Source organism: Postia placenta (genome assembly GCF_002117355.1).
Source record: "Postia placenta MAD-698-R-SB12 unplaced genomic scaffold POSPLAscaffold_10, whole genome shotgun sequence".
Lineage (NCBI taxonomy): Eukaryota > Fungi > Basidiomycota > Agaricomycetes > Polyporales > Adustoporiaceae > Rhodonia > Rhodonia placenta.
The window spans coordinates 513,650-536,857 of record NW_020169841.1 but is presented as its reverse complement, the minus strand read 5'-3'; the positions used below and the strand labels follow the sequence as shown (position 1 = coordinate 536,857).

At 52.4% G+C, this 23,208-nt stretch overlaps 7 protein-coding genes across 7 annotated transcripts; 2 read left to right on the top strand and 5 right to left on the bottom strand.

Annotated features, from left to right (window-relative positions):
* Positions 1-971: 971 nt before the first annotated feature.
* Positions 972-13,497, bottom strand: POSPLADRAFT_1066648 (hypothetical protein; the record flags this gene model as incomplete). Its single annotated transcript, XM_024482096.1, has 29 exons — positions 972-1,346; positions 1,399-1,482; positions 1,538-1,578; positions 1,705-1,746; positions 1,820-1,978; positions 2,048-2,104; positions 2,161-2,265; positions 2,322-2,342; positions 2,465-2,673; positions 2,729-2,783; positions 2,840-3,058; positions 3,733-3,781; positions 3,997-4,494; positions 4,544-4,643; positions 4,694-5,298; positions 5,349-5,981; positions 6,036-6,291; positions 6,346-6,866; positions 6,916-7,119; positions 7,175-7,302; positions 7,355-7,978; positions 8,006-8,174; positions 8,237-8,498; positions 8,579-8,707; positions 8,775-8,878; positions 8,902-12,045; positions 12,106-12,174; positions 12,230-12,549; positions 12,603-13,497. The coding sequence occupies 29 exons, from the start codon at positions 13,495-13,497 to the stop codon at positions 972-974; spliced, it is 10,077 nt and encodes a 3,358-aa protein (XP_024337080.1).
* A 531-nt stretch (positions 13,498-14,028) lies between these two features.
* On the bottom strand, positions 14,029-16,155 carry POSPLADRAFT_1047750 (hypothetical protein; the record flags this gene model as incomplete). The annotated part of the gene is made up of 11 exons (XM_024479355.1): positions 14,029-14,169; positions 14,221-14,331; positions 14,391-14,698; positions 14,751-14,970; positions 15,024-15,081; positions 15,127-15,254; positions 15,308-15,442; positions 15,495-15,645; positions 15,702-15,879; positions 15,931-16,069; positions 16,123-16,155. The coding sequence occupies 11 exons, from the start codon at positions 16,153-16,155 to the stop codon at positions 14,029-14,031; spliced, it is 1,602 nt and encodes a 533-aa protein (XP_024337079.1).
* A 272-nt stretch (positions 16,156-16,427) lies between these two features.
* On the bottom strand, positions 16,428-17,468 carry POSPLADRAFT_1047749 (hypothetical protein; the record flags this gene model as incomplete). The annotated part of the gene is made up of 6 exons (XM_024479354.1): positions 16,428-16,685; positions 16,743-16,859; positions 16,914-17,056; positions 17,115-17,225; positions 17,286-17,402; positions 17,444-17,468. The coding sequence occupies 6 exons, from the start codon at positions 17,466-17,468 to the stop codon at positions 16,428-16,430; spliced, it is 771 nt and encodes a 256-aa protein (XP_024337078.1).
* Positions 17,469-17,685: 217 nt separating this feature from the next.
* Positions 17,686-18,922, top strand: POSPLADRAFT_1182777 (hypothetical protein). Its single transcript, XM_024488947.1, has 3 exons — positions 17,686-17,744; positions 17,930-18,394; positions 18,449-18,922. The coding sequence occupies exons 2-3, from the start codon at positions 17,930-17,932 to the stop codon at positions 18,698-18,700; spliced, it is 717 nt and encodes a 238-aa protein (XP_024337077.1). The 5' UTR covers positions 17,686-17,744; the 3' UTR covers positions 18,701-18,922.
* A 63-nt stretch (positions 18,923-18,985) lies between these two features.
* On the top strand, positions 18,986-20,149 carry POSPLADRAFT_1182776 (hypothetical protein; the record flags this gene model as incomplete). The annotated part of the gene is made up of 4 exons (XM_024488946.1): positions 18,986-19,234; positions 19,300-19,461; positions 19,521-19,937; positions 19,993-20,149. 4 exons carry the CDS (start codon positions 18,986-18,988, stop codon positions 20,122-20,124), a joined length of 960 nt encoding a protein of 319 aa, XP_024337076.1. The 3' UTR covers positions 20,125-20,149.
* Positions 20,150-20,493: 344 nt separating this feature from the next.
* Positions 20,494-21,053, bottom strand: POSPLADRAFT_1147922 (hypothetical protein; the record flags this gene model as incomplete). Its single annotated transcript, XM_024486114.1, has 2 exons — positions 20,494-20,895; positions 20,946-21,053. 2 exons carry the CDS (start codon positions 21,051-21,053, stop codon positions 20,494-20,496), a joined length of 510 nt encoding a protein of 169 aa, XP_024337075.1.
* Positions 21,054-21,751: 698 nt separating this feature from the next.
* POSPLADRAFT_1147430 (hypothetical protein) lies at positions 21,752-23,004 on the bottom strand (the record flags this gene model as incomplete). The annotated part of the gene is made up of 7 exons (XM_024486064.1): positions 21,752-21,853; positions 21,905-22,029; positions 22,083-22,268; positions 22,319-22,442; positions 22,498-22,731; positions 22,785-22,916; positions 22,969-23,004. 7 exons carry the CDS (start codon positions 23,002-23,004, stop codon positions 21,752-21,754), a joined length of 939 nt encoding a protein of 312 aa, XP_024337074.1.
* Between the last annotated feature and the right edge of the window lie 204 nt (positions 23,005-23,208).

The window sequence follows — 23,208 nt, the reverse complement described above, 5'->3', positions numbered from 1 at the left end:
TGCAGCTAGCACATTGCGGCATCCGGGGCTGCTGCATGCCACTATGCTCGGCGTAGTCTTTGGGGCCGGTCGTTCTGGATAGTAATCATCATCAGCGTCATGGATAATGCATAGATTCTGTGCAATGAAATGCATCACACATCACAAGAGAACTCACTTCGCTCGTTGACGACGCGGCGCATGGCTCGATTAGAGCACCGATGAGTGCAATTTCTGTTCAACATGACTTCAGTGCTACTTTTTGTTGCCGGAAAATCTCGTTACTGACCAAAAGTTACAATTGACTTAAGAGCTCCCTTGGCTGAGCAATCCCGACAGCCCAAGGCAAATAAATGCCTGCAGCGATGAGCTTCCTCGAGCTTCGTGCCCTGTCAGAGCAAGCTCGGGTACGCAGGGGAGCAAGGAAACACGACACATCCAATCCAGTCCTTACGCAATCGAGGCGTCGGCTAGCTATGGAAGCGCGGGAGTTGTTGCTTTGAAAAATTTCCCGTCGGCTCGGTCATGGCGATCTGCGACTCTTGCCTTTTCCGAGTCGGCGCACCATCGCATCAAATCAGTGGCTTATATCCCCGCCCGCTTCAGCCTCCTTGCTGCTACAGCCATTGCTCCTACACATTCACACAGCCGATGACAAGGTTTCGGTCGTATGTATATTTTACGTATCATGGCCTTGCCGACGCGCTAGAAGGGTATCACATTCAAACACGCGGCAGGAGGTCCCGCCTGGCAATGGACGCCTATTAGATATCTGAGCACCAACCATGACATTCATCAGCATCCGAAAACGGTTCTCGCAGACTTGACGGCCGTCAAGGACAATCGCACTCTTACAGCTTGCACAAATAGTAACATGAAGGACATGAATGCGCCATAGGCGACGAAATAATGTATAACAATTGTTGGAGGGAGTGTGTGTGAGTAAGCAGTCACAAAGTCCGTTAGGGTCACCAATCCATCCCGCATCCAGATCACCATCTCCGATTATCATCTTCCAGTGCGCTCGCAGGGGGGACCGTCATCTCGTCCACAATGGTTATCCCAGGCGTGGTCGGCGTGACAGGGGAAAGTGGCGTCTCAGGAACCCTATTCCCTTCCGATTCCGCGAAGTCCTTGGACCGTGTCTTCTGCATCTCGCTTGGAAATGTCTGCGTGTAATCACCCGGTCGTGCCTCCGGCACACGCGACGCGCCTTCCATCATCGTAATCGACTGCCGTTCGGCTCCGTCATCGAGCGGAGGGCGCTCCATAGCGAGCGCCATACGGAGGCGTTCCATAACTTCCTTCACGCGCTTTGTCTTGCGCCCACCCCAGTAGATCAGGAAACCCGCAACGATTCCGGCAACCTAAAACTCAATGTCAAACAAGAGGAGCACAATGAGGGAAGAATACACATACGAAGGCGGCAGGTAGCGTAGTTGCGGTGGTCCAAGCCGGGCGCTGAAACCGATTCATGCTCCACATGCAGCCGCTAAGCAGACACTGTATGCCGATCATTATATTTCAGGACGATCCGCAGCTAACACAGCGTACTAACCTGAAAGAAGGTGTTCAGATCGTTCATTCCACATATCCAGACTGCGATACTGCAAGAGAGGGTTAGTCGCAGCTAAAACTGAGTTGTTTTGAAGCCATACTCAATTGGGAATGCCTGCAATTGTAATAAGCTCGGATACTTTAACGATTGTCGCGTAATGTACTCACCCGGTGCGTCTGCGTCCCATGAGGGCGATACCACGTCTGCGCCTGCATGAACTTATGCTGCTCTGATATCCTACGACTCAGAACACTGCGAGTACAAATGTTTGGACATACTCACGGTAGTGCAGGTCTATCTGCTCCTGCTCCGTCAACACTGGAATATAATTCGCGTCGTAGTGCGGATCCGGTAGATCATTCGGGTCGTAGAGCTCCGGCAAACCCGCTCTGAGCCGGAGCTTCTCAGTCTTGCGCTGATAGTACCAAATCTTGCAAACACCTGGAGAATCAACGCCGTGAGTCCGCTGATCGACTAATGTGACTGACAGCCATGATAAAGAAGACGCACGATATGTATCGACGATGCGAAATGGTCCTAAGCCGATACTTGTGACAGAGAATAATCCTGTATGAGGTGAAATGTTAGCACACGCATGCTCAACGGTCATATAGACAACATACCAGTTTCGATCTGCTGACAGACCTCGACCCAGAAGTCTTGCGTATTGTCGTTGTGCAAGTCGATGAACCGAGCGAGGAAAAGTACAAGCGCAGTTCCCCAAAATACTGCACGAAAGAGCCACTCAGCTAAGACGATGTATCCACCTGATGGCACGACTCACCAACGAGGAACCCATATACTGCTGTGACAATCTGCAGCCTTAACGTCAGATTCTGCGACAATTGAAACTTCTGGAATGCTTACGCCCAGCGCTAACAATGTATATGAGCACCAGTCGCATAAGGAGAACACTAAACCACATACGGGTCTTCACAAATGACCACACGCCCTGCATGACCCTGCGGAATCGGTCTCTCTTCCTGAGGACATCTTCCACATGCCGATCTAGATTGTCCTCGTCGTCATCAGCATCTTCCGCTCGTCCTTTCTCAGCGTTGTTTGTTCTTGATTTCCTCCGTCGCCTGCGAGGCAGGACGACCACGGGCTTGCGGGAATAGAAGTCTAGAGGGGGTCTAGGGATACCTTTGTCAGCGAAGCGCATCGCTCGACTCCACCAATTGAACGTACATCACAATCGCGTTTGCCGCGTTGGTAAGTGTGGCAACAGTGGATATCTGAGGGTCTATATCATACACATTAGGTGAGTCCTGACGCTTGTAAACGAGCGCTGGGGTATACCTATCACATCAAGATGCTCGACAATGTCATCCGGGTGGTGCTCTCCATCCCAGTCGAGCTGCAACATCTCTGAATCAGGCAAGCTGAGTGCACTCCCAACACGCCCCGGCTCCCGATCATCTCTAGGCACGAGTACATCCATCTGTGAGCCCTGCAGCGACATCATACCCTCGTCTCCTTCACGATGTCGCGTCAGCGGGTGCGCCCGGCTCTTCTCGACTGTCCTGCACGGGGGGAAGAAGGGGTTATGATTTTCGCTGAAGTGCTGCGAAGAGCGATATCCAGTTCCCGTTCCTTGTGGTAGCCCCGTGTGCGGAGCGGGTATCGTGTTCATTACATGCTGCGAAACCCTTGAGGGACGGCAGTTCGAGGACATAGGCCGTGGGGCCGCATGGTTGGCCTGGATGCTATTCTCGGTGGATGTGGACGCCCTCGCATGCGCCTGAGTGGTGTTATGCTCGCGGTTCGTTTCTGGGACATTATGCAGCGAGGGTGGACGCGCAGTTTGAGGAGTAAGCGCATCCGCAAGAGAACGTGTTCTTGATCGATATGAACCATTCAGAGCTCTGTGGCGATTAGCAGGTGCGTCCTGGAGAGGTGTGTAGCCGCGCTTGACTCTGACGGAGGGCATGGGACTTTGAGCGAAGGGAGCGACGACGGATGTGCACGTCGGATGAGGAGCTGAGGCGGAAGGAGAGGAAAAGCGTATGGAGCTGAGGATGCATGGTGCCTAAGGACATGATATTTGCAAGTGGAGTGGGAGCTGGTGTAAATGAGCAGTCCCTCGGTGGATTTGATCGAGCCTGCAGCTCCGACTGAGGTCACCGCCGCGCCAGGTCCATCTTACTGCCCCGCCACGTGCGCTGCCATATACGGCAACTATAGTATTCGACTTCGCGACGGCTCCTGCGCAATACCAACGAGTGTTGCAATTAGCACGATCTATTGTACGTAGATAGCAATGCGTGGCAGATAATTTAGAGGTAAATACGAAAGAAAGCATAGCCCAACCCTGTCCACATTACTCGTTCTTAGTGTTGATCTTCTCGCGAATGCTGGCCTGAGGGTCGAGCTTTTGAGGCAGTTCTACGAGATGCAGTCTGCGTATCAAACATTAGCTAAACCCTTTCGCTTCATATTATGATGTTAACGCTTACACTAGCGGCAGAGACGTCTGAGTCCATGCTTGACCGTGGTCCCGTTGTATGCTTGCGCTTGAACACGCTGAGTACACGAACCCTTCCACTACGTGCGGCGGCCACCTGCTCCATGGCGTCCTCCGGCAGTGGCTCAGGCTCCGCCGTGAGGTCCTTAGCAAGTATGGGTTGCGATTTAGATTGCCGACTGAAGAGAGATATTCCACGTTGGCGCTTAGTCTCCGACGTCGTCGAGCTCGGAGTGTTCACCGTGGAACTAGAGGAAGTCGTCGCCGAGGTGTTATTGTGACGTCCATGGAATGGCAAAAATAAGCTTGGTGAATTAGGACGCTCATCCTGCGTATGACTATGATGGCTCTTGTTGGAAATCCACTTGGTCTTCGAGATCAGCTCGCGTGCGACCGGTAGTACGGGAACGAGCGGTTGCTGGAACGCCATCTTAACCCAGCCACGCCAATTGCGGCCCGAGGGTATGAACTGGTCAACGAGCTCTTCGAACTATCGAGGCCTCAGCATTCTGTAAACTGAACAATATCGAGACACGTACGCTCCACGTCTGGTTGCGGTATTCGAGTGCTCGTGTACGGATGCGTGCATCTCGACACAGGAACGAGTCTTCCTTCGCGATACTGAGTAGCAAGTGCAGACTGGGACGATACGTTAGGATAGCATCCGCATACACGCGAACCATACTCACCTATTCACCTTGACCCACACGAACGTCTTTTGCGACGACCGCGTCTTCATCACCGTCGCATCGTCGATCTCCCTCGCACTCCGCGCCGACGGGCGGCGATCGAGGCCTTCTGTGACCTTGCTACCCGACTGTGACGGCGATGAGAACGCCAGAAGCGCGTCTGTCGAGCGCGTCTTGTGCAGCTTCGGCGCCACCATTGAGTCGCTCATCGTATTTCGGAGGTCGGTGAAGGACCGCGACGCGCCCAGCTTGCGCAGCGGGCTTGCCGGGGCGAGTCGGTGTGAGTCGTACGACTGGCGAGGCGCTCGCGGGGAGACGTCCCAGGACGAGCGGCGCGGGCTCATGGGGCTCTCTGGGACAATGACGACGTTCGACGACTCGTCGAAGGCGCTCGGCGACTCCGGGATGTCGTCGAACGCTTGCACTTCGTCCTCTGTGTTGTGTCGATGCCGCCGTGCGGGCCAGACGTACTCCATGATCTTACGGCCTACGCGAGTGTCGATCTGCAGTCGCATGGGGTGGAAGGTGATCTCGAAGCGTTCATAGATCGTGATGCCTCCCACGGGTGGGAGAACTGTCCAGTCAGCAACGAGGAACAACTTTTGCTACAACAAATCATCAACTAACGCGGATGCGGAGATGATATCGTGCATACCTTCACGAGAGGATGGCTAGACGGCTCATCGTATCTCGACAGGATTTCCGTCCATTCAGCGTCAGCGGACCCGTCGAACGCCTGGAGGTCACCAACGACAAGGTTGTTCACAGTAGAGCTGTCCTGGCGACTAAGCCAGTAGAAATGGATGTCACGGACAGCGAGTTTGGCGAGGAGCTGGTCTTGCCGGTCCAGCATCCCCCAGGAAATCTCCGAGGATGATGCGTGCAGTAGTAGAGCTGACTTCTGCTCAGAACCTTCGTTTGCCTTGTCCTGTGCGAGCTTTATTGCATCGAAGATGAGATTGAGTTCGTCCGCCAGCAGGAATATATGCGCGTCGATCTTGTAGACTTCCACCTTCCCATCATCTCCGAAGCCTTGGAGTCTCTGCACCGCTTCTCTCCTGGTCTCGAGGGCATGTCTTAGACGGGCCTGCATGTTTGCCACGACATCGGCAGCAGATGCGAGATTCGTGAAATCGTAGCTGAAGAGCATCTTCTCCAGCTTGTCGGCACGGTCCTTTAGGGCAGCGTCGGAGAAGAGAATCAACTTCGTGACTATGTTGGAGATGAATTGGAAGTGCTGGTCATTGGCGGAGACCGTGAAGCGTGGAACATGCACTCGCACGAGGTCCTGTATAGGGGTTGAGTGGATCTCCATGCAAGTCAGGCCAATGTGGATGCTTACAGTATGGTTCTGGAGATGGTCGTGCGGGTGATTAGCATCGTGAATACTTCGAGTCAAAGATGCAGCATTGGTACGAAGTCGTAGGCGATTGAACTTGTCATACTGCAACGAAGCATCCGTTTGCGGCACGAGCCGGTCGAACTGGCTATTCTCGCAACGCAAGTCAATCAACACCTCCAGAGGAACATATTCGTCACCAGACTTGTTTGACGCTGAAGGTGAGAACGTCTGCAAACCAGTCACCGAAGCAAAATTCCTACATCAAAGATATAAGTATATTGAATGTGACAGTCAGCCTGCCGGGACCCACCTACTCATGACCTTACCGCTAATAGGGTCATCCGCGTTGGCGTCATCCATAATATTGTACGACTTCATCTTCCCTTGCACAGCTGCCAGAACGCAGACAGAGTCGGCATCCGACTCTGCCGTCGCCTCGCTTCTTAGAACAATCTGCGGCTTCAATAGCAGACAGAAATCGCTCTTGCGAAGGGAAACACCCTGCGACCAGCCGTCTAGTGGATCAGCAGCTCCCGGGGCTTCCATGATGGGATATGACACGCTCTCCACGCCTGTGCTGCCGTCTCCTGTCAGGAAGTTCCGGACTGCTGCGGCTGCGGCTTGCGCACTGGCAACAGGTCCGCGAGGACCGTCCGACTCATGAAGCAGATCAGCGAGTGCACTTTTTGCCTGATCTCTGATGAACTTGACCGCGCTGGATGGATATGAGTTCCAGTACGTCTGATCTCGATGGTGAATCACTGACCGCGTTGCCATGTGATACTCGATACCGCGTTTCGCACGAGAGCAATAATAATATTGCATCATGATCTACATAATACGTCAACACAAGAACCAGGCGATGAAACGCGGAACGCACATCGCGAATGGTTTGATTCATGAAAATCTGTGGAAAGTGCAGTTGATAGACATTGTCAAATTCAGCCCATTCTTCTTGAGAAACCGCCTCTGAAGGCATGTAGTAATTATGTTGCGCAGCCGATGCCTCAATTTTCTCCAAATGAAGGCCGTAGCTGTTCAGCAGGGCGATGTTCTTGCGTACGCTCGTAGATCGTTCGTCAGCCTGTAGCCCCAAGAGCCGTCAGCGATACATGCCGTCCAAACGTCGTGAAACATACTAGACCATGTGAGCTATCATAGCAGTCAGCGGAATGGCTACGTTCGCATTGCCCTGATGTATGCTCAAGTTTGTGTTCGAGTTCTCTGATACGTGCAGCTGTGAGTGCAATTTGAACTTGGGTAACAGCTGAAATGCGTTGATCAGTACTGATGGTATTTATACTTGATCCAGAACTTACAAGCCTCCTTGCCCAGATAGCATGTATGCGTGTCCTCGTTGCCAAATTTGCTTCGCACAACTGGACCTCCAGACGGACTCTCATTGTTATCAACGGCGCGTTTGAAGTACGTAAATTGCGGACAGCGAGCGGCGGGCAACAAATAGACGGTCGGCGGTGCGGATGGCGCCCATTCCGGCTTGCTAAAATCATCCGCATCCAGCCATAAGGACTCCGCAGAGATTGGGTCTGCCTTGATCTTGGTCCTATAATTGCTCAGAAGCGGAGACGACTCCATCCGCACTTGTTGTTTGAGGGGTTCTTCGAAGACGGCCAGCATTGATCGTAGGTCAAGACCTTTCGTAACGACCTCGATAGCGTAGAATGCTTTATGATGAATGGCCTTGGGTCCGTCACGGATGATACGAGTACTTTCTTGATCTCTCTGATGCATATCGGCTTGGAAGTGATCTATAAGAGTTTTGACTCCAACATAAGGAGTAACACCGTCTGCCCAAGCATCCCGCGAATTGTCGACATATAGATGTGATATGAAAATCTTTTCGAAAGAGATCCGGTACTTCAATGTAGCAAGATGTTGGCCAAGCTTCGGGGAGACGGGCCTCTTGCGAGCGTATAGAGGGCCTTGGCGGATCGGAAGAGACAACGCACCGTCAAACAAATGATACCAGGCCCAGAAGTGCTCGAAGACTTCCGGCGACAGATGTATGCTACTTTGCTGTTGAGTAAGATGACGACGGCCTTTGTGAACGGCAGATGTGAGGGATAATGACATATGTATGAAGTCAGATCGGAAACCGTTGTACGAATCCTCCGCTGACTGTATGATGGGGTAATAAGCATAGGTCTACGCAAAAGACAAACTTGTGATTGTGCAAGTACCTTGGGCTCCGGAGCCTGCTCTTTCGTTTCCAGTTTCACATTGTAGTGTGGCTTGAAATCAAAGAAACGACATTTGCGGTCAAAAGGTTTGCCGCTGCATTCCTGACACTCCGGCCCACAAGCCCTTTCGAGAGCAAAGCCAACGCCGAACCGCACGCCGGAGCTCAGTTTAGCACAGACCTTAGGCTCGCGGGACTTGCTGGTTTCTGACTCCGTGAAGGGCACTGATGATATCGATGGCATGTGCAACTGTCCTTCGGACCTGCCATCGCCCCAGGTGTCCACTAAGCTGAGTATATGCGCTATCAGACTACGGGCGAGCCAGATACTAATGCCGCTCACTTTGGAATGATGACCAACATAGAATCACTGATCACTTGTATCAGTTCATTCTGATCATTTGGCTGTCCGATGAGTAGCTGGGGATTCCCACTCCAACATAGAGCGAACCCTGCACCAGGTCCTTTGAGACTGTAGGGATCACGTGAACCTCCGCCGATTCAGTGACTGTAGCTGGATGACTGTGAAGCAGTATCACCTTTCATGTGCAGATGTATATCGCCCGCAAATAGAACCTTCAAGCGCCAATGGAAGACGAGTCGCAGCTAGGAGTTGTGCACCCATTGCTATCAGACTAAGTGACTAGATACCAACGTACGACACACCTTGTCCCAGAAGCCAATGGGAGGAGAGCAGTCCCGCGGAGCATGTGAAAGCGTGTCGATGATCCTCATGAGATCCTGCGTGGCAGCGCCGTAGCTGACTCCCCATGAGAAATCAGTTGTACCCGAGGTCAGGACTCGTATCGTAGGCTCAGCGTAAGTCTTGACAGGCATAATTGTTTTCGGTACCATTATAGACAAGTGGGCAGCGCCGTGAAGTCCTTGATGAGCCGGAACAACCTCCGCGGGGAACCATTCGACAGAAGATTCGGTGCCCATTTCCTCCGCAATTACTACATGACCATCGAATTCAAGGGCTGGCGAGCCTTCAGAGGTATTTGGCGGAATGTTGAGCAAAGGAAGAGGATATTCGCGGAACGAAAACCGTAAGGAGGCTACTGTAAAGTTCAGATGGAGTGGTACCAACAGCGAGAACTCTGTGTCCTTGGGGAGCCCATTACCCGCGGCGAAAAGGAAGTCAGGGACGTTGTTGATGAGAGATGGAGGTGCGATGAGATGTAAAGATAGCGAGTCGAACGTTAGTCGGAATAAGGGTGGGATGGATCTCAATGGGTTAACGCGCACGAGATCTCCAAACGTGTCTTCCTCACATCGAGTCCTAGCTGCATAATATGCGTAAGATACCTCACGAGCCGCTTGTGTCTGCTTCGCCTTCACGAAAGCTGACCTCCAAGCGACGGAATGTACCTGATGAAGCCGCTGTCGAGCGTTGTCCACCGACACAGTGTGCTTGTTACCGAAATGGAAGTCAGGGTCGACGTCACCAGGCTTAGAGGTTAGACTTGAGCCGTGTGATGTACGAATTACGGAAGCTTTGGCTTCGAATGCTTCGTCTCTCTCAAGCCTAACCCGAGAGGCCTCTGAACCTGCTCGCCAGATAAGTCCTAAGTTTGACTCGAGATCCTCGTCGGCGGCTTGAACCGTCAAGCAGCGGACTTTGATGGTAATGTCCGGGACAATCTTAGCCTCCTCGGCCTCCGGAGCGGGAGGCTGGGAGTATTTCCCTGCAGCTACCATGCGTATCAGATGCTTTGAGCTCTTCACAGTGAGATTGATGTCGAGAATGAGGTCTGCCAATACAAAGTCAAACGGTATGTGGAGACGACCGCTGTCACCCTCAACCAAAAGGGAGGGTGGACGCGTACTCGAAGGTATTGTCACTCTCCAATCAGTCAACCGAACGAGTTCTTCCCAATTTTCTTTCTCCCGCCCATCACGAAGCGTCGTCGCAGCAACTGCGAGAGTAAGGCTGCTCCACTTGACCTGCATTGCTTCCTCAGGAAGCAGCTGGCAACGTAGATTGGAGATACGAGCAAACATCTTCGACCGAAGAGGGAACTCGAAGAGCACTTGAAGCTCTCTGAGATCAGACTGGAAATGTAACGCGAGAGTTGAGGGGGCGGCGACAGTCTTGGAGACAGGCTTCGGGGATGCAGGTGTGAGCGTCTTAAGTGTCTTGGCGGCCAGGAGCATATTATATATATGGGCGAGGCGTAAGGAGCCGCGCACTTTCGATACGAGGACCGTAATCAGGAGGTCGTCCTTGACACCCGGACGATACGAACCGTTCGGTCGCATACCGGAGAGGATGACGTCCACGTCGATAGACTTGATCCGGACGGACTCACGAGAAGCGGGGCTGCCGTCCCCGTCAGCGTAGCAATATGGATCATCGGCAGTAAATCGAGTTGCGATGGCATCCCGGAGACCAACATCCCAAAGCGCGATACCTAAGAGAACACGGGTGTTTGGCATAGCCGACGGCACGGTCGCACCAGCCACTGCTTTTACGATGTTTTCAGAGGGAAGTGATAAGCTCAGTCGTTTTTGACTCCGAGGAAGCAGGTCGCGGATGCGGTCAGAGTGCCTGCTATGGACAGCACAATAGCTGAATGATATGCCGGAGTGGATCGCGACTCCACGGGTGAGCTCAAGTTCATCTCCGGGTGCGATGTCCGGCCCTGTGACAAAGACAACCAAGCGGCCGACTGCCACGGATGCGGCGATACCGAATGGGAGGTGGTCAAGGACGTACTGCGGTGAGTCTCGCTTCACAGGCGGCTTGGGTGAACCGCCGAAAGTCCTCGCCATCCTGCGCACAGCGCCAATCACGCCCGGCTGCCACAGCTCGATGGAGATGGCTTCCGTCGAGCAGTGTAATTCCGTAAACAATGATGGTACGTCCATAGTCACCGCGCCATGTAATTCATCTGCAATGTCGCCGAGGGAGGAGCCATGTCCTGATATTTCGATCGCTTCCAGCGACAAGAGGTTCTCTCCCGGGTAGCTGGAGGAGCCAGGCAGTGGTCCGGGATGATGTCCTTCGCTCATGTCCGATCCGAAACAGACGCTGACGAACGTACGGTGAAGTGCGCATTTGAGGTAGAAGTCCATCTGCAGCCCTGGGTGGTCGTGCGCCATGTTAGACAGGTGTTTGTCGGTCATAAAGCGATACTGGGAATCGAAAGACGTCATGAAGCCATCTGTCCGCGCCTCGAGCGCAAACGGGCCTTCGTCGCTGCTTGTACCGGTCGAGATGAGGCGCACGAGGACAGGCCCGATCTTCATGCCGAAGGCTACTCTGGGGAGGGGGGAAAGTACGGATGGGAGGAGCGTGCGTGACTCGGAATGCGGCTTTGGGCTCGGCCTATTCGCGAGCATACTTTGAAGGACCTCTAGCCGTTCCGTGAGCCGAATGGAACCCAGCTCGAGATTCACCGCCAAGAGCTGGGAGTTTGGGTCGCCCGACATGAACGTTGGACCACATACCCAGGGAAATGGCCACTGAGACACGACGGCGTCGATTTTGACTAGGTCCACGGATATAACCTGAAGATGGTCTACGACAGCGCCTGATCCAAATCTGTCCAGGGTAAGCGAGCTGACAGAAAAATCGAGACGGTAGACGTCTGCGCTCAGATCGTCGTTGGGCACACTCCGTGAGCCAAGATATTGGCGGTGCATCGAGTTGATATCTGGATGGCTTAGACCACCACCCAAGTGAAGATTGTTCATTGTGACAGCAAAGACTTGAGAGACATCTGTCTGCACGGGTGTTAGGCAGTGCCGCAAGGTCAGCTTGTTCACATTGAAGCTGACAGCTTTGAACATCGAGATGTGAGTTTGCTGTTCCACGGACAACTCAGCAGTGAATTAACTGGCGTGTATGAAGAGTTCAATGCTCACAGCGTCATCTCGTCTGTTTAGCTTGCGGGCGGGTGTCGGACCAAAACCCCAACCGAAGCGCACAGACGCCTACAACCAACTAATCAACATCACTGAATAGGGATGTTAGATGTGGGATCTTTACGGATGACAGAGCCTCCCTGAGAGGAGACCCTGGGGACATGGGAGATGACCATGTCATTCGGCGACTTTCCAGAGACGATGGCCGGAGCGGCGGACTGAACGTAGGCTGAACGTTCGGCTGTGTGCGATCAATGGGGGTATCCAAAGTCCTATCCTCCTTCTTGAGAGCTTTCATTAGGTATTTGACGACGTCGATGTTGAGATTGACTGCATCCAGCGACAAGGATGTCGTCACACTATGAGGTTGAATGGCTCTGTGAGGATCGATGCAGAGAGATACTGTGAATTCTGTCGACGCGATGTCGACAAATGATACCATACCTGCAAATCTAGTTAGTCACCTCAGCGATAATGGCAACAGTCGTTGTTATTACCGACGGAGGGTATTGAGAGTAGATCATTCAGAGCCAGAGCAGATGATGTGCCCGAGATGTCCTTCACACGAACAGAAAGAGATGTTGTCACTTGAGTCGCACCCCAGGCCTTGTCCCAAGTACGACGTACACTGCTCGCCAGGCGAGCGTTCCAGTCTGCGACACTGGTGAACCGTCTGTGTTGGACTGGGCGTGCAAGCGTAGACTCCGGTATGACTAGGCTGCCCAGAGAAGAAAGCGATACCTTGGTGTGGACTTGGACTTGTGCAACCGCGAGCTCCACGCCTGGTATTGCCGAAAGCGTGACAACAGCAGATTGGAGCTCAAAATCGAGCACATGGGTGAGTGCAGGCAATGCTTGTATCACCACGCGCAGTACTCCGACAATAGTCGACCGGATGAAAGGTCGTATGTAGGGGTCGACAGAGGCATAGATAACCCCCAGCACACGCCACGCCTTAGACAGCATTTGGCGCATACGAGGTGTAAGAGATTTAGATGGCAGATGCTGCGGCTTCGTACGACTCAGTGAGGGCTTGATGATTGATGTATCCTCAGCCTCCGCGAGTTCCAGCTTGAGGCCCTCTACCACCAAGGAGAACCGACTTGCAGTGGTTGCTGAAGGACGGTGATACGATATGCCGACCCTTTCAATCTGCCATGTCCCACTTCCTGCACGGAAGTATATGCCACGAATGGAGCGTAAGCTTACGCTACGTACTTGCAATCGTTTCGAGACGAGTCTGAGGATTGAAGGGCCCACGTATGTCCGGAACAGCAGTGAGAGCGATACGATCCGTAGTGCCCAGAGAACAATGATTGCCCAAGCTGAGTACTCTCCCGGATGACTTAACAGGAGCAAGCGCAATGCGAGAGAAACGTAGCTCAAGGCCATATTGGTGTCGGCGCGCTCCGAGTCGCGGTTTCCAGGAGCGAAATAGGAGCGAAAGATCCGGAGGAGAGCAAATGAGACTTAGCCTCTAGCAGGATGTGTAGAATAGTTGACCTGCATGAGACAGTGAAGTCGTGGTACGGTGGCAGCCAGTCGGGAATCACGAAACCCGCGGACGCGTCGGTCTTCGGCGTCACCAATTACATCGCCACGTGCTTAGCCGCTCAGGATCTCGATGCAGTGATCGGGTGGGCTGGACCCAGTCTATAAGTACTTGAGGTACCAGGAACTGCAGCACGCTTGATGAATTGTGTGGAAGATCGCCTGATCCTGGTAGAGAATTCGGCAAACATGTGCTTATCAGGGAAGCTATGCTTTTATCGACCTACATCATCACCTCACAAGATGCTGGTCGATGTATACAATCAAGACAATTTAAAAGTATCAAAGTTACTGCTAATCTTCAGCATCCATCTCCAGTACGCTGCAACAGACATTTCGTCAAGGATTTCATTCAGACATCGGTATAGGTACTCACCACTCTTCAGACTCCCTGCGTGATGGCGTGTAGGCAGAGAATGTGAATGAATTACCTCCAACAAAACTTCCAGGATTGAATACGTGACAGCCCTCGTAAGTCATCTGGAACCTGTCGTACTTATCTGCGAGTACCACCTGCAGCAAGATGTTAATAGTGGGTGCCAAGCTCAGAGCGGATGTAGCTACCGCAGTAGGAAGCGGATACAACCGCAGTGTGTGATCGAAGTCGGGCTGAACAGGCTGGATGGATATGGTGAGTGGTACCAAATGGCTCTGGTCAAGTATAGTTTGAACAAGCTAGAGAATCAATATCAGTCGTTGTAGAAGGTAAATGGACAGGGAATTGGTTAGCCCACATAACGCTTTAAATCATCATTCTTGACATTTTGCTTGACGCCAACTAGGTTCCGCAACATTTTTGCCATCAGGTTCTCTCTGAAGATGACTATCTCTTGTTCAAAGAACTTTATGCGACACGGGTTGCTTGCCAAGTGCACTTTTGGCACACGGGATTTCAAACGCGAGACGAAAGCGGACAACAATGGGCGTCGAGGCAAGATGGAGTTGACGGCCACGTCTAACGGACCCGGTACAAAGACGAAGTGTGTGGTACGCGTGATAAGCGGATACGATGCAATCAAGTCGGCTAGGGTGTCCAAATTGTCTGCGGGGACGGAAGTCAGCCACGGTGTTGTGGAGCAACAAACGCATCATACCTTGGAATTTTCGTGCCTCTCTGCTGTCGCCTTGCGGAATCCCTCGACTGCTAAAATTGCCACAAAACACCATCACTTTTGGAACGAAGCTGTTCTCCATGCAGTTGTCGAACATCTTGCGTAGACCGCTGAGCGTGTCTGGATGATCTAGCCAAACATCTGACAGCACAAAGAAGCGCAAATCGGCAAGGTCGAGTCTGACGCGGGCAGCAAGTTGCGTCTGTATCGATTAATGTAAGTTGATGCAAAGCTGGCAGATACGACTATGCTCACATCTTCGAGGAGTGTTGTGGCCCCTTTGCCTAGAAAGTCGACGTGGCCGAAGATTGATCTAATACAGTCAATACACATCTCAAACTTGTGGGATTCCGCTTACCGTGCAGCTTCCCGGCTTTCGCAAGGAGGGTGGCCAATGGCTATTACAATGAGTGTGGCGTCTTCTGAATATTCCCCTTCCACAAGGGCAAAGCATCCTTCGGTAAATAGACCTTCGCTTGGCTGGTCCTGTCACCAATAATTGTCAACCAACAAAAAGTCGACACAATAGGAGAACAGACAAGTTGTGAGAAATCAAGTTCCACGAAACCATCTTGGTCTTCTAAACAGAGTTTGCCTTCTTTATTATGAGCTAGCATTCCGAAGAGAAGGAATCGTTCTCCAGCGCGGCCCAGTAATTGTTTTGTGGATCTTAGCTATGCTAGTGTTATCATTGGAAGCTAGCGACAGAGATGGATGACTATGTACCGTCAAAAGATGCTCTCTGTCACGAGATGGAAGAGTTGAAGGAGAGAAGTGATCGTTTCGAAGGATGGACTGCTTGATAATGTTGAGTCTATTGCGCATTGCCAAGACTCGAGAGTCTGCAGAGCCGGATACTGTGAGCGGGCCCGCTGCTCTGGAGTGCCCCAGTCTATCCGTAAGTAACTTCTCAAGGACTAATGATTGGCACACCTCTCGAATGTACTCCTTTCATGTGACCAATGCCACAGTGGCATATCAAACGCGTTCACTACAAACATGTGGCTTTCTGGGTCGAGAAGTTCATGTTCTTGGCTATGACTGTCTCCTGAGCCTTGAAATGCTTCATAAACTCTCTGAAGAACATCGACGGAGACCTTCATCTGTGCGTCTACAAATTACCGTGAACAGACAGCTAAGTGGACCGAGCGGACGAACTCGCCATCTTGTTTATTATATTCCTTGGCGATCCATTCAATGGAATATTCAACGTCCCCATCAGCAATCTCATGTTGATCCAATATTTCTTCCAGAAATTCCAGGGCTTCCGGACCCAACGAATGGCTGTACTTGCGGAATACCTGCATTGTGACCAAGTTTCGGTAGCTGGACTAGCAAACCTCGTCCTACAAACCTTAATGATGATCTTTTGGCGTTGGCCAGACATGTCTTCACAAATTATGGCCAGAACTTATATGAGAGTATAGCACTCAGTCAAGCTTATAGCTTTGAAGGCCCGAAGGAGAAGACGCGACGCGACGCGTCGCGCCGGAACTTGAATATCGTGTCGATCGCGTCTTTCCACTTTTGGTCTTTCGATCACAGTGGCTTGGGCAGTACTCGCCTTCAGGCCACCAGCTGTTTGCACCGTCGAATAGGCAGTAAATGCCACAATAACAATTCATGAATCACTTTTTTTCGTGCCACACCTAGCTTACATTACTGTTTGAACAAGTTTGACCATACAGTGCGCAGTTCCTCTAGGTCAGATACCGTTGAAATACCACTGTCGTCTGGAAATAACCCCGCGTCTCCCCCTATTTCCTTCTCCTTCCCTCCTTCCACCGCGACTAGACCACGCTCACAGAAATGGACACACCTCCCCCAGCCAAGCTTGTGTGCTGCGAGGACATTGGTTCTACTATCGTCAACGAAATAACATTTCGAAGGATCGGTGACTCCAGCGTTCCTCAGTGCCTGTAAACCCACTTGCTTTATGTGATCAACTAAGCTTCAGTAGTATGTGGCACATACCGCCTGATAGTATTCGGCCTCCGGCTTGCACGAAAAATTCGGCAGTGAGTAGTCGCAATAGACAAGACCCTCAATCTGATCCTCAACGCCGAGGATGCGCAATACGCGTTGAGCGTGCTAGGACCCGAGCATTCACAGCCAGCCATGAGCTCAGTGACAATGCCGACCCACTGTACGATACGCATTTGTCAGAGCCCAAACGCGAGTTTTGCTACGGTCGAAGTCCTCTAACAGTTTTCGAAGCTTGGGATCGGGCTTCAGCGTTTCCTCCAGCGGTAAGGACCCATCGCATTTACGATCGAAGTCTAGCGCGTCTGGGTATGCGTTCGCATGAGCACTGCAAGTGTGCCAGACCCTCCGATGCGACCTCACCAACATGATGATGCCGGACCAAGCCTCGTAGAGCTAGACCGTACTGAGTGTAGTACTTGTGATGGAGTTCTGATGCCTCTTCTTCGGGAAAGCCAAGCGAGATGAAGTAGGCTGTAGGACGGCATGTGAGCATAGCGACGTGGTTGGCAGGACACCAAGAAAGATCAGGACCATGTATCCGTTCCCCCATAGCCTGAGAGATACGTGCGCTAGCAGAGTATAGGGTATTGTCAATATCTAGCCAGACAATGCAACGGTCGTCGTCTGCAATAGCGAGCAGGATTTGGTCTTAGTTAGCCCGTGCATAGGTACAGTCTAATGATTCTGACTTCTTTCATCCGCGGAGGTTGTCATTGCAGAAAAATCGTGGTGTATCTGTGGCCCGATAGCAAAGGATGCGAGTGGACTGTAGCGAAAAGAACAACAACCAGTAAGTCTAAACCTCAAGCTTGTTCCCCGAGTCAACAGCGCTAGCGACATGCAGGAGCCGATAACGCGGAGCGCTTAGAGAGTCGCCATCAAATCCAGATTTAGCAAATCATCCTGGGTGCTGACTAAGCACGTTCTCCCTGTCGAAGCTTCACCAAGAGGGCTGTCAACACAGTCCAGCAAACCTCAAGACCCGACTCAGTGAGCATCTATTTCTCTGGTTGGCATGAAATATTGGCTGTACGGCCGAGATATCACACCCGGTCGAACGAATGGTCCCATTACGACCGGTTTCGGGGTGGATGCGAGCCCGTCAATCAGGATGCACCGTCCGACCGCGCAACTAAGTCAGTCTTCAACATCTGTACTAACACACGTCTCTGCAGATGGCCCGTAGCAAGGAACTCGTACCCGGCGTGGGGCGCCTCTCTCGCTCCCAAGTCTTCGCCCGCCGTGGTCTCTACAAGGGCCTCAAAAAATCCGAGAAGCCCGCAGCGCCGGAGGTTGCAGAGACCAAGGAGAAGGAGATCGGTGGGGAGAAGAACGGTGGAAAGCGTGTTATCCCGGTCGCGAAGGCGCCGCGATTCTACCCCGCTGAGGACGTCCGCCAGCCCAAGAAGAGCCGGAAGTCGCCCAAGCCCACGAAGCTGCGCTCATCCATCACCCCTGGCACTGTTCTCATTCTGCTTGCGGGTCGCTTCCGGGGGAAGCGCGTCGTATTCTTGAAGCAGCTGGAGAGTGGTCTGCTATTGGTGACCGGTCCCTACAAGGTCAACGGTGTGCCCCTTCGCCGGGTCAACCAGGCCTATGTCATTGCAACGTCAACGAAGATCGATCTCGCTGAATTCAAGGTGAGTATTGGAGTGATTTATCATTCTTCAATCAGGTCTCATATCCTGTGGCAGGCCGACGAAAAGATCAACGACGCGTACTTCGCAAAAGCCGCTGCTAAGGGCCCCCGCTCGGCAGAAGCAGAGTTCTTCTCTGAGGGCAAGCCTAAGGAGAAGGAGGCCTTCCCCGAGTCGAAGGCGGCCGACCAGAAAGCGGTTGACGCTGCTGTAATCGCTGCCGTCAAGAAGACGGAGAACCTCAACAAGTACCTCAAGGCGAGCTGGGGTCTGTCGAAGGGTCAGTTCCCTCACCAGATGGCTTTCTGAGGGTAGTACTGGTTCGGGGACGCGGCGCAGGGGTGCGGGCTTTTATCGCAGAGCGGCAGATATCTCGTTCACTTAGGCTATGACTACGATATGCTATGTAGCATCATATGATCTCTCTTTCTCGCAGAGAATGGGCAGGGACGGATGGCCACTCGTTCTTGTTTGTGTATCATATAACGCCATGAATATCCTTTGCGAATGAACGATTCGAATGCTCGCTTCTACCTCGAGTGGTTATTTCTTCGGCACGAGGTCAAATTGGCGCCGTCTCTTGAGCCGGACCCCATGCTAACTGCAACCTTCGCGAGGACCACTTCATATCGGTATGCCGGCCGAGTACACTCATTACAGGCGAGAAGAACATCACGCTCGTCCCGAAAATTCGCGTCTGCAGCAATTCAGAGCCTCACAGATGGCTTTCTCGACCTAGCCATCGCATTGCCATTGCCTCCCGGCTTGCCACCATACTCCACCACGATCATACTGGTGACGGCCGTCTCCCGTCTCATCTTCACCGTACCATTTTCTATCTGGGTGAGTTCATAAATCCGACTATTGACACATGTCTCATAGCTGATGTGTATTGTCTCCTTGCACAGGCTAAGAATCGACAATGGAGGGCAGAGAACTTCGTCATCCCACAACTCCGGCAGGAGATGCCACAGCTGTACCAACGTGCGATTCGGGACATGAAGACGGATGGCTTTAGAGGAGATGAGGATGCAGCGCGAGCAGAGGTCAACAAGAGAACGAAACCACTTGTATGTCGTTCAGCTCTATACCGCTCGAGTTCTACAGCTGACGACAGGCTGATTGACAGGCTGAAGTCAGGAAGAAGGAACTACTGGCGTTACATCGATGTTCTCCCCTGCCAAGTATGCTTATACCGCCACTGACCCAGCTGCCATTGTTTGTCGGGTTCAGCATGGTGCTCAATAATGCCTCAAAATCGCCTACTGTCTTCGACACTGAACAGTTTGCCACTTTGACGTCGCTGGTGCATTCCGACCCGACTTTGACCTTGCCGATTGTGCTCGGCCTCGTAACGTTAGCCAACGTCGAGTCAGCAAGGTGGTTCCTCGACGCCGCAACGCTTGAGAGGCAGAAAAAGACAGCCAAGTGGGTCGCTGCGAGAAGGGCCAAGGGAGAGACCGTCGTGGAGCCCCATAAAGTCATCCAGTCAAGTCTTCGAGCGCTGTCCGTTGCCCGTATTCTGATAGCAGCCGTCGTTCCCGGAGTAAGTTTCCTTGCACTACGATTCTAAAGGTGTTGTGATGTTGACGCTAGCGCAGAGCATTCAAATTTACTGGGTAGCGTCTGCTACGTTCGGTCTCATTCAATCATGGGTTCTCGACTGGTGGGATGCCAGAAGAACGCGCAAATACAAGCAAGTCTTGGCAGTAAAGTCCGCACCAAAGCGGTGAACACGACGAGAACTAAACAGTCAAGGTGAGTAATCATTCCCTCTTGAGCCCGTTGGGCCGAATGACTAGAAAAGTGGAATGAGGGAACTAGCGTCATACTCTTCCAAGAGTGCTTGGTTCCCCGTGATACATTCTTGATCTAATATGATGTATTTTGTCAAGCTTGCCTACACAGTTGCTAACCAGCCCACGCAGTAGGTCTTGCTGTAATCATTACCGCAATAACGATCGATTTATGAGGGGTATTTTCCGATCGCAATGTCGTCAGTTAGTATATTCAATAATCCAATGATATCCCTGGGTCTGCCATCATATGCCTAAATAGTGATCTAGATGTGCACCACACGATATCCAAGCGAACGCGGTAGGTTAGGCCGTCTTCCCTATGTTTCTGTCCCTCGCATCAACGTACCGCCCAATCCCCATGTGCCAAGATATCCTGGGGATCATCAAGCTAAGGCCGGTTACGACCGTGATCCACAGAATGCCACCCCAATTCGCAATATCCCACCGGCTGTCTCCCAGCGCCCATAGCGTGATAGCGATATGCAGGAAGTCTCCCAGAAGGAGAGGCTTGAGCAGAGCGCCTACGATCTTCTCCTGCAACGCGGGTTGCGAGAAGAGGTACTTGCGGCACGCCGAGAGCACGAAGAAATTCAGCAGACCGAGAAGGCCTGCGACGTGACCTAGTTGTAGGAGGGTGACGCGAGTCGCCAATGGCATCTCGTCGGGCGGCCCGCCTGCGGGCCACGGTGCCTGCTGGTCGTGGGTCTGGCCTGCGAGTGAGAAGCGCTGCGAGGCGATGTCAACGTACTACTCACCGATTTCGGATCGAACACTGCTCCCATGAAACCAAGGCTCGTGAGCAGTGGCTCGTAGAGACCGAAGACAACCCAATAGAAGGTTGGGAGGGCCGTGGAAGGCGGCATGAGAGCGCGCGAGCGAGTGGCTAGCCGAGAGGCTCAGTGGCAGACCGCTGGTGGATGGACCAGCCCTTAGCGATCCCGTGGGCAGTTGCGACGATGTGACGAGGCTCGGTCGGGGCAGTTATGAAGGTGATTGTGCGGTGAGAAGAGAGCCATCTAGACATAGTCCGCTCCCTCAGCGTGGATGGAAGCGGTGCACGTCCGACGAACCGATTGGGCGCATGATTCCCTGGCCTGCCCTGAACGCCCGCCTCTATGAAAGGAAACTATTGTGCAACAACTTTTTTTAATCTTACATCACGGTCCAAATTACATCCAGGTAACCAACTCATACTCATACGTTGAGCTGCCAAATGGCACGGACCAAGACAAAAATGCGGGGTCTAATGCGCTCTTTCTTGTGAATTGTTCGCAATTCCGTAGAATTTGCGCTTCGCCCCTCCAGACATTTTTCTCCGAAAGTTTCGGCCTTACCTCGTGGACAACCATGGGAGTGCATGTTGTAGGGTACTCAACAACTGCCCGGGGATAATAGCATTTCCGTAGTAACGTAACATATGTCTACGCTTCTCTCGTGAAAACACCCAGCGTGTCTTACCGCGTTCAGCGGGGGAGATTAAGAAATCGGACGGAAATGAGGTGGGATAATCCAATGCAGACAACCAGTGACGACACAATGCATCATGTATTCGTAGGAGTCTTTAGTTGTCCACTAGGCCCTTCCCTGAGAGATACTCTTGGTGCTCCGGCAAATGAGAACGCACAGTTGCGTCCACAGAACGTCGCCAGAAGGGCAAGGCGATCTCCTCGTGTCGTTAGGGCGATATAACGCAGTACAAACGATTGGAACTCACGAAACCAAGGAGACTGTAAAATATGTCCGTGACTACGTTGTTTCGAGGTGAAGATCCAGCCGTTGATGCTCGGAAGACATTTCCGATGAAATCGTACGTGATGTGGAAGTCGCCATTTTGCACCCCTTGGCCAGTCCGATGAGCGTAGGAGATAGCTAATAAGTGCCGTGATGCTCACCCCTCAACAGACCCTCGGCGACGACCTCCGGGGATGCCCCATCATCGGTCTCCTCTATCTTGAGTGTCACCTTTGGCTTGCACTCATTCTCATGCTCTAAACCGGGCGAGTAAATGGTCCCAGGAAAGCATATGTGCACGTCAATGCCGTATAGCATGAATTCTGACTGCAGGGCTTCGGCAAGGCCTGATTGGCGGCGTAAGTGCGATCCTCGAAGAACCATGGGGGCGACTGACCTCGTATTGCGAACTTCCCTGGTGAATATGTAGAGTACCCGACCATAGAGAAGTAGCCCAAGACGGACGATACGAAGACTATCTTCCCTTTCTCGCGGTGACTCACGTACCGCTTCGCAGCGACCTCGACTGCATTGTCAGAGATACCGTGGTATATGGTCTTATATGAAGACTCCCACCAGTGCTGACGGCGCCTGGGCCCAATATGTCTCGTCCATGCCCGACCTGAGAGACGCCTCGTCTTGCTCGATGAAGAAACCGGGCGTAGACTTCCCCGCACATAGGAATAGTGCATCTGGACATCGCCCACCATGAGGTTGGCATGCGGCTTCCAGCGCAGCCGCTGCTCCTGCCTCTTTGTCGAGTGCAAACGCGTACGCCTTCAAAAGTTGATTTGGAGTCTGACGCACAGCCTGTCGCGTGGCATGAGTCGACTGGACAGTGCTATGCAGTTGCATGCGCATACCTCTAACGCGTCCAACGCTTTCTGCAACCGATCCTCATTACGTGCGACTATGGACACGTCGGCACCCTTTTTGGTCAAGAGCACAGCTAGGGCAAGACCGAGTCCAGAAGAGCCGCCGGTAATGTAGCAATGCTATAGTCATAGTTCAGCCATTGGTACGAACTCACGGGTGTATGGACGCAACTCGGCCCCGGGGATCCCACTTCTTCTTGAAGAACATGGATGTAACGGTAGCTGCTATGAGTACTGAGACGGCCAGAGAGAACAACAGCCCGAACATGAATGTTCAGTTTTTGGTGAAGTCGAGGATCATGGTCAGTCGGTTTTGATCCATCTCCGGTCATACAACCGACGCGCAAAGATCACTGACGCGCTTTACGTAATCTGCCGATCGAGGATGCGGGGAAAGAGGACTACCTCCTTT

Excerpts from the sequence above, each read along its gene's own strand:
- POSPLADRAFT_1182777 (XM_024488947.1), top strand. The coding sequence starts at position 17,930 with ATGGCCCGTAGCAAGGAACTCGTACCCGGCGTGGGGCGCCTCTCTCGC. Across the intron at positions 18,395-18,448 it reads TCGATCTCGCTGAATTCAAG|GCCGACGAAAAGATCAACGA; the intron begins GTGAGTATTGGA and ends ATCCTGTGGCAG.